The following is a 9,929-nucleotide window of genomic DNA, read 5'->3' as shown; positions in this document are numbered from 1 at the left end:
AGTAATGGAGACAAGAAGGAGGAGTGTCATTGGGGGGTGAAAAAGGGTGGTGGTGTTGGTGGTGAAAAGGACAAGCAGGGGTGAGAGGTAGCAGTGGAATTGGGGATAAAAAAGGATGGTGAGGGTGAAAAGAGCAGTGGGGGCAAGGAGCATTGAGTGGACAAGAGAGCAGGAAGAGAGCTCAGGGGGTGATAATGAAGAGAGAAATTAAGGGGAGACAAAGAGAACCATCGAGGGTCAGTAGGAGCAGTGGGGAGGATGAGAAGAAGCAGTGGAGTTGGAGGTGAAAGGGGGCAGTTGGGGTGAAAAGAAGCAGTGGGTGTGAGGATCATTGAGGGGCAAAGGTAAAGTGAAGGGGGAAAGTAAAAAGAGAACTCTGGGGGGTAAAAAGGGTGTTTTAGTAGTAGTGATCCTATAGTTGTGCAATGGCTGAAGCCCCAGGTAATTTTTTGACGTAGCAACACCTTCTGCCAACTTGTGTAATTGATAAAATAACTAAGAACAATAACCAATGCATTCTATGTTCATGGATTAGTCTCAGAATGCAATTATTGTAGTTTTAAGGGACATTACTGTGAATCTCTGCTACAAATTCATACATTTAGAAATTGCAGAGCTCCAAGACTATAAGTCAGTAATAAGGAATCTAGGCATTTTGAACCAAAGCAGGGACTGCCTTCCTAAAAAACAAGTCACTTGGCAGGTATGCTCAGAATTGAAATGTGACCATTCCTGTATGCTGCCCTCCCATACAGCTGCTCTTACTTGCTTTCACTTTCGTTTATCAGCCCAGAGGAGCCATGGCTGGGAGAGAATACTTGCTGCTCAGACTGCAGCCCAGTGACCTGACCTGTGTTATCTGCCATGATTACTATAAGCACCCCACCACCCTGCAATGTGGGCACACCTTCTGCAAAGTCTGCCTTGAGAAATTCTGGAATAATAAAAACAGCTTCAAATGCTCAGTGTGCCAGGCTGTCTTCCGGGAAAAGCCAGACTTTAAGAAGAACACGTGTTTGGCCTCCATCCTGGATTCCCTGGAAGCCCAGAACAGCACCAGCCACCATGACTGTACCTCCTGCACTGGACCTGGGGCAGTCAACCTGTGTCTGCCCTGTATGACTCCCCTGTGCAGAGACCATGTGTTACTGCACAGCGAAGACACGCCTCAACAGCGACATCTGCTGGTGAACCTGCTAACTGACGATTCGACCTGGCTATGCAGGCACCACGAGCAAGGGCTGAAGTATTTCTGTTTGACTCATGGCTCCCCCTTGTGTCCAAACTGCAAAGAGCAACATGAAGCTTGCAAACCAGCTCTCCTTCTTCAATTGTACATTGAAAACAAGGCTAGTAGTATGAAAACTCCTGGAGGCTTTGTATAAAATATCTGTCCTGGGCTGGCATGACTATTCCATTGTCTTTCACAGCGGCTAGTCCTTTTTTAAGACTTTGCCCTAAAACCATAATTCTAAACTTCACGAAAACTCTTGGTCTTCCTAACTCATTCCAGGTCTTGATCCTAGTAACTCAATTCAACTCATGTTCTTCTAAGGGCACTCAACCCTCACTCTTCCCAACTTCATTCAACTCTTACTCGTTCCAAGTCCATCCAATTCTCAATTCTCCTCACTCTGCCCTGGGTTAGCATGACTATTCCATTGTCTTTCACAGAGACTAGTCCTTTTTTAAGACTGTCCTAGAACCATAATTCTAAACTCCATGCAAACTCTTGGTCTTCCTAACTCATTCCAAGTCTTGATCCTAGTAACTTAATTCAACCCATGTTCTTCTAAGGGCACCCAACCCTCACTCTTCTCAACTTTGGACTCTTCCCAACTTTGGACATTCAACTCTTATTCGTCCCAACTCTATCCAATTCTCAGTTCTCCTCACTCTGTCCTGGGTTAGCATGACTATCCCATTGTCTTTCACAGCGACTAGTCCTTTTTTAAGACTTTGTCCTAGAACCATTATTCTAAACTCCATGCAAACCCTTGGTCTTCCTAACTCATTCCAAGTCTTGATCGTAGTAACTCAATTCAACCTATGTTCTTCTAAGGGCACCCAACCCTCACTCTTCCCAACTTCATTCAACTCTTACTCGTCCCAACTCCATCCAATTCTCAGTTCTCCTCACTCAATCGAACCATTCCTCCCTCTAACTCCTTTCAATATTTACATCTCTTAACTCCATCCAACATTTTCTCCTCCAGTCTCCGATCAACACTTCTCCTACTAACTCAATCCCAATATTAACTTGTTTTAACTCAACCCCAATCCTCGCTCATAACTCTATCCAGCCTTTACCTGATAGACCACCTTATAAGACAAAATACTGGAATATATGCTATCTGTATACACACACGCTTACATTTTCTGCCCAATAAGCTGTTTATTGAATAATCTTTACATTTGCTTTCAGGATAAGATTCAGAAGATGATTGGTGAATTGAGTAAGGATATCACATGTAGAGAAAAGGACGTGACCATTTTGAAGAATACTTATCAAGAGATCCAGGCAAGTGTGATACAGGCTTTCAAATTATGGGATTTGTGACAAGGATCACATAGCATAGCTCTCCCCCGCTGTTTTAAAACCAATCTTTTCATGCCAGGAGAAAGTCTAGCAAAGCATCATGGGAGGTCTGAAAATCTGCCCATTTCTTTATTATAATGTATGGAATGCATGACAGTGGTGATGGTAACAACATGTTATGGTATTGCAGGATATGGAACAAAGGAAAAGATGATACATTCTATAATTCTACAAATACCTACATACACAGGGGAAATGCAATATGGTTAGAAATGGTGATCATACCCTATATTTGCATATTTATGGTGTTAAACTTCATATTAATCTTGTTATTTGTATTTTCAGATATTAGTTTGTGACATCAAAGACAACCTCACCAGGGACTTCAGAGAGATGCGAGATTATATAGAAAAACAGGAGAGAGCATCATTTTGGAGAATAAAACAGGAACAGGAAGCAGCACAGAGGAAAATGCTTGAAGGGATTACCCCAACTAACGCCGAGATTGACAGGCTGAAGGAGATAAAAGCAGGGCTTGAAAACACAATAAACAATGACTGGATACAGGTGCTCATGGGAGGTCCGAATGGCTTATGGGTAGGTAGCAGCTCAGTACGAATACCTCATATTAAGTTATGTTCCCTGAAAATATTTTACGTTCAAAAACAAATTAATGGAAACCAGATGTTCTTCTAATGTTCGTTGTTGTTATAGTGGGACATCAAGGCACCCAGAATTAGGAGAGTCTAGCGTTAAGTAAAATTAATTTATTTAGGTTGTATATTTGGCATGTAGGGTCATTCTGGTGTTTTACAGAGATTGGGCTTTCTGTGTAGACCACCATGCTGAGATCTTGCTCTGTGTCAGGCGACAGGTACATTTTGTGTTGGTGGTAGGTGTGAGATCTTGACTTACCTCGAGGTGAGCTTTCATATTCTCAGGGCCCATATTGATAACAGAGCTTCTGCCTATGCATTTCTTTGCTTCAGTAATATTTGGCGTGATATATTGTCTCGATTATTTTCTACAATGTAGTCATGCCATGTATTTTCTACTGGCTATCAAGTCTTGGGGAACGTTGATGTGTGTTCAAAGCGTGACAGATTTTTTTAATTTTTGAGGGGTTTTGGTGGTATGGGTCATTGTAATCATGGCATGGTCTAAACACATGGTCCGTGTATGGAAGTAATTACTGGTGGGGTAAAAATAAAATGCGTACTTTCAAGTAGAATTGGTGGGAGTGTGACAAATAGGAGTAGTGTCGCGTAGACGGGTGGTGTAGATGGGTGGTGTATACTCTAGCAGTCCATGAGCCGAGTGTAAGTGGGAACAGAATCTGTGTCTAACATAGTTATTTACTAAGGTGAGTATTCAAGGTGATTTCAAAGTGAATTTCAAATTTAGGGTCAAAATAGCCGAATTGCAAAAGTTCAGCCACTTTGGCCTGAAATTTTAAATTCTTATTGAATTCACTTTTAATTTTCACATTTTGTGTTTTGCCTACCTGAGCAAAGATCCATAAGTGTTACCTATGCAGTGGTCTAAAGTGAGTTGTAAATCTACTTCTACTATCAGTATCCCCCCATGAAAACGTCAGCGAAGGGATCGTAGTTTGAATAATTTACTTTTCTATTTTTACCAGGATGCAGCAAAAGACACCACCATCTACAACCCATCTCCTGTTATTACCTCTGGAAGTATGTTTAATGAAAACAAGATCGTAGATACTACATCTGCAATATCACAAATTAAAGAGAGCCTTATGGCGCACCCTCTGCTAGAGCAGATTCCATGTCCTCCTAAACAAGGTCAGCACATTACAAAAACAAAATGTATGATATAAAGAAATTAAGCAGAAGGATTTCTCTACACTTGCCATTAACTAAAACTAGATAGGAGCCTAAAATGAAGCAATACGCAGTAATTCCCTGTGGCGAAACCAGCTTCGCCACTGTGAACTGGAGAGGCCTGGTTGCTAGCCTCTTACCTGCTGACTATGGCCCCTGGGTTATTTGGGGCATATTGTATTTAATTGTGCGACTGCTGGCCCTTTAAGCACAGGGAATGGTATTTTATTGTACTGCTGCTGGCCCTTTAAGAACTGTCTGGGGACATATTGAGACTTTGGGTAACAATACCCTTTAAGACTATGGCCCCTGAAAAGTATGAACTTTTATTGTGTGTGTATGGCCCTTTAAGAACCGGCTGGGGACATATTGTGACTTTGCTGAACAATACCCCTTTAAGACTATGTCCCCAGACCTGTAAAATAACTTGCCCCTGGCTCTCTCCCACTTGGTTCAGTACATAGGGCTTACTGAACCAAGTACCACACAGGCAGACCACCCAGAAGTTAAAGTGTGCAGGCAATTTACCTCCCAGGCTGTGAGGTTACTGCAGGTTAATTGCCGAGCGCTGGGTGGCCGCCATTCGACAGCCGAACACGTGGCGGCGGCCATTTTAGTCATTCGAATGCGGTCAGCAGTGTATGCTAAAGATTCTGTGGAACTGAAATCGGCTACACATTTTGCCGAACACCGCTGACCCTTACCTTCTCCATCATTTCGTTTTTCAGCTCCAGAGACTAAGTCCCGTTCGAAATGGGACTTAGTCGTTTTTTTGCATGAAATTGACCGACCGCACAGCCCAAATCTATGGAACTGTTTTGGGCAGGAAATTGTGCTTGCGGTCGGTCATAAAGGGACTTCCAGCTAACTTTTGATCCACTGGAGGGATTTGTCTGATTTTTGGAAGGGTTTATGTTTAAAGTGTGCTGATTCCAAATATGTGGTTTTGGGAAGATTGGATGTATGGATTTAAAGTTATAGCGCATGTATAAAAACTGAAGTTTTCCTGGCTGTATAATTATGTTAACTGGTTATCTGAGGGGAGGGGATGTGTGGGTTGTACCATCTATGTCATTGGTTCTTTTATGCCTCCCCCTGGGTGTGGCCTGTATGTGTGAGTTGGAAATAAAGGCCAGGCTGGATGAGCCAGTCCAGAGAGTCTTGCTTAACCCTCAAAGCGATGTGTCGTCTCGTTCTTTGGGGGAATGGGATTGTTTGCTGACTGCCAGGAGTGTAAGCCGATGTCTGCTTTTCTTGTTCAGCTGTCCCAGTGTTCGTGTGGTTCCAGTCGGGAGAATGGTGTTTGCAGTAGCTGCCTGTGCATCTGGAAAGGGGATTATCGCCTAAACTGGGTTTTATCCTCTTGTAAGTGAAACGGTCCGTTACATTCCCATTTTAGAAAACACCCAGAATCCCTGGCTGCAGGCGGAGCTCTGTATACTGTGTGATTATGGGGTAAGGCAGGTTATTACCCAGAATCCCTGACTGCAGGGGGAGCTCTGTATACTGTGTGATTATGGGGTAAGGCGGGTTATTACCCAGAATCCCTGGCTGCAGGGGGAGCTCTGTATACTGTGTGATTATGGGGTAAGGCGGGTTATTACCCAGAATCCCTGGCTGCAGGGGGAGCTCTGTATACTGTGTGATTATGGGGTAAGGCAGGTTATTACCCAGAATCCCTGGCTGCAGGGGGAGCTCTGTATACTGTGTGATTATGGGGTAAGGCAGGTTATTACCCAGAATCCCTGGCTGCAGGGGGAGCTCTGTATACTGTATGATTATGGGGTAAGGCGGGTTATTACCCAGAATCCCTGGCTGCAGGGGAAGCTCTGTATACTGTGTGATTATGGGGTAAGGCAGGTTATTACCCAGAATCCCTGGCTGCAGGGGAAGCTCTGTATACTGTGTGATTATGGGGTAAGGCGGGCTATTACCCAGAATCCCTGGCTGCAGGGGGAGCTCTGTATACTGTGTGATTATGGGGTAAGGTAGGTTATTACCCAGAATCCCTGGCTGCAGGGGGAGCTCTGTATACTGTGTGATTATGGGGTAAGGCGGGTTATTACCTATAAACCCTGTGAGCTGTAAAAGCTCTGTATGCTGTATTTTAGGAATCACGGTATGGTTCAGGACACATCCGAGTTTAACGTATGAATATAATAACAAATATGTCTGCTTTATTATTTTGTAAATGGTTTTAGATCATGTCCCACTCGTGAGCCATGGTTTGATATTGTTAATTTGACCTGCTCTTTTCTTGCAGTGTTTGAAGATACCGTTGACATAGAGAGTGTGCCATCTACCTCTGCCTCTACTGCTGCTGTGTCCCAAACAGTAAGATCTACAGAAATAAACCAGAATCCATTTTTAAAGTGTAAGTAACGTAGGTGATCTGCAGCAGAGAAATATATTACAGAAAAACACACTTTTCATCCGGACCCACAGCACTGTCACCCAGCCTTCAATGGTAAATTAGCTCGGTCATTACTCTTCCATTGCATTGTTTAATTTAAGAATAAATTCTGTAAAACGCCTACACCAGGCTGTCAGCAGTAAAGTCAGAAGGGGTTTCCCTTATCGCTGCGGAAATCAGAGCCGCTATAGTAAATTTATTGTGGGCAGAGGTCTGGGGATTGTACTTTTTCCATGGCTGTTTGATGCAATGCATATTTCTTCATCAACAGACGTTGGCATTGCATGATGTTAAAGGAATACATCTATTTTATTTCCATTTCACCCGTTGTTCTAGATCAGGCTTCCCCAAAGTCCGGCCCTCCAGACGTTGCTGAACTACAACTCCCATGATTCTCAGCCTATCTATTTCATTCAGAGAATCATGGGAGTTGTAGTTCAGCAACATCTGGAGGGCCGGACTTTGGGGAAGTCTGTTCTAGATATTAAACTTGTGCAAAAAGTTCCGGGCAGCCCAAATATATGCCACAATATGCCTTTCAAATCCATTGAGGGATGAAGGAATAGATCCGTCCTTGATTGTGAAATCTTACAGGGATATTTACTAAAAATGGGAATTCAAAGTGAATTTCAAATTAGGGCCAGAGTAGTCGAACGGAAAGATTAGCTGGCTAAGAGAATTTTTCCAGTCTGACTATTTTGAATTTGAAATATTTTGGAATTCTCTCTGAATTCACTTAGAATTTTCACTTTAGTGAATAATGCTGTTATGCTTCGTAGGTAAATCTTGGAGGCATCGAGTCGTCCGTATATGGTTTAAAAGGCATTTTATTTGACAAGGCGGCCGTAACAAATTTGTGTACAGGCTTGGTGGATATGTGCGTTCTGCGTCACTGTCTCTATAACATAATATGTTTCTTGTTTTCTAGGGGCATGCAACATATCGTTTGATCCACAAACGCTGAACAAGCGCTTATCTCTGTCACCCGATTTTAAGACAGTCACAGTGTCAAATAAAACATTTCTGTACCCCAATAACCCCAGGAGATTCTCCCCTTGTCAGGTTCTGTGCTCTGAAGGTTTTTCCACTAAGTGCTGGTATTGGGAGATTAATACCGAATCTAGCAATGGCTGGGCAATTGGACTAGCATGTGGAGAGATTTGCAATAATGACCAACTTGGCCAGAATGACCTCTCCTGCTGTGTGGAATGGAGAAAGGAACGGCTATCAGCATGGCACAGGAAGGAAGATATCACCATCCATTTGCCGAAACCAGGCATTGTCGGCACTTTCCTTAATTGTGAGGAGAAGACGGTTTCATTTTACTCAATTACTGATGGTTCCCAAGACTTGCTACATTCGTACAAAATCCACTTCAAAACTGTGGTCTTTCCTGCAGTCTGGCTGTATGGTCTCAAAGAAGGGAACTCTTTAACTATAAATAACATAACTAGGGTTTAATTTGTCAGCGTCTTAGCTCTGAGTTTCCCCACACACAGATACAGCTACCAGGGTTTGTTCACTAGACATGGAATTGTGAAAATTGATCAGAAATTTGCACATTTTAAGGCCAATACAGCTGAGATAGAAATATTCTCCAACTCAGATGTTTCTGTTTGGCTACATTTGGACTAGGTTGTGAAAGCGGCATGAAATAGCGTTTGTTCTTAAAGAATTACTCCAAGCACCATGACCACTTTAGTGATTTGAAGTGGTTATTGTTCCTGGAGTCTTAATGTGCAACATTACACTGTGAAATGCTGCACAAGGCGACTTTAAATAATTTGCTGTCAGAAATATAACTCCACCTTCAGCATCTTCATGGGCGTCATCAACCAGTCCGGAAGAGTTCTTGCCTGGCTAATATCAATTCTGTGTCAGTGAATGAGCGGCAGGAACACCATCTGGCTTCGGCAATTCGGCAGAAGTCGGATGTATACCAACTTCCAGAGGAGACCTGGCACCATGCAGAACCCAGTGGCATGTATTGGTTATAATGATTTAGGTAACTCTTTAAAAGGACACTCTAGACCCATAAAGCACTTCAGCTTGCTTGTGTGTCCCCTTTTTTCATTTTTCAAAAATGCAGATTTCAATAGAAATTGACACTTTTATAAATTAACCTGGTTACATGCTCTGGCTGTCAGTCACACAACCGGTCCTGTATTTCCTCGTTTGGTTTGCTCAGTGGAGCTAAACTCAAGAGGCAGCAATTGCCCAGAGCACCTGCCTTGCAAAGACTTCTCATTGAGCTGCATTGGGAAGCCTGTGATTGGACAGCCACAGAAAGTCTGAGCTGGGGAAAAGGGGAGGGCTTTCAAAAGGCTACAGACAAGAAATCTGCAGCTTTTGCAAGTTGTTTATAAATATACACCCCCCAAAAAAACCCACATACTTACCTTTACATTGGGGATATATCTAAACTGTTTATTTTATTTGGGCAGTAGATTGTATCTTATAATAGACCAAGGTGTTTTGGGGTATTGTGTTGTTGTTTTTTTGCAACCACAATTGTTTCTTCTAAATTGATTTCTTTCAGTTTGTACTATACTTTTATGTGGAACAATATAAAATGCTTTTAGAAAAACCCAAATAGATCAGAAACAAACTCCTCAGTAGTTTGAATTGATGTATCCTTTATAAGACCATATTGTATTCCACTGTTGATACCTTTAAATGTTTTTTCCTAAATATAGTCTCTCTGATACTCTCAATTTTCTTTTTTTGAAAACGAAATACATACATACAAAAAAAAAAATGGTTACTTACCAGGTTTTCTAATATTCTATTTACTGAGCCCCTATATTTAGCAAATATGTTTTTGTGAGGTAAAAATGTAGAAGTTATCCCATCTATTCTGGAACTCTGTGTCTCCATTTTGATTCCCTATCAGACACTTTTATAAGTGGATGATAATCCAACTTTAACATCTGTATCTGATATTATTGTAAGTGTATTGTCAAAGAATCAGTTTTTAGTTTAACCCAAACTTCTGGAATAAAAGGGAATCATGACATGTCACACATGTCATGTGGTAAGGGGTTAAAGCATGAAATAAAATAAAATTATCTTGATTGTCAGGATGCCCATAAGGTCCACATTTTCTCATTGTTCCTTGGGAAGCTGAGTA

At 42.1% G+C, this 9,929-nt stretch overlaps 1 protein-coding gene across 1 annotated transcript; it reads left to right on the top strand.

Annotated features, from left to right (window-relative positions):
• The first annotated feature begins 793 nt into the window (after window positions 1-793).
• RNF135 (ring finger protein 135) lies at window positions 794-9,623 on the top strand. Its single transcript, XM_063453392.1, has 6 exons — window positions 794-1,349; window positions 2,426-2,521; window positions 2,885-3,136; window positions 4,182-4,347; window positions 6,650-6,760; window positions 7,728-9,623. Exons 1-6 carry the CDS (start codon window positions 801-803, stop codon window positions 8,258-8,260), a joined length of 1,707 nt encoding a protein of 568 aa, XP_063309462.1. The 5' UTR covers window positions 794-800; the 3' UTR covers window positions 8,261-9,623.
• The last annotated feature ends 306 nt before the right edge of the window (window positions 9,624-9,929 follow it).

Source organism: Pelobates fuscus, chromosome 5, assembly GCF_036172605.1.
Source record: "Pelobates fuscus isolate aPelFus1 chromosome 5, aPelFus1.pri, whole genome shotgun sequence".
Lineage (NCBI taxonomy): Eukaryota > Metazoa > Chordata > Amphibia > Anura > Pelobatidae > Pelobates > Pelobates fuscus.
This window is presented reverse-complemented; position numbering and strand designations above follow the sequence as displayed.

Coding starts and splice junctions, on each gene's coding strand:
- RNF135 (XM_063453392.1), top strand. CDS start 801: ATGGCTGGGAGAGAATACTTGCTGCTCAGACTGCAGCCCAGTGACCTG. Junction 2,522..2,884: donor ATACTTATCAAGAGATCCAG/GCAAGTGTGATA, acceptor TTGTATTTTCAG/ATATTAGTTTGTGACATCAA. Junction 4,348..6,649: donor TCCATGTCCTCCTAAACAAG/GTCAGCACATTA, acceptor CTTTTCTTGCAG/TGTTTGAAGATACCGTTGAC.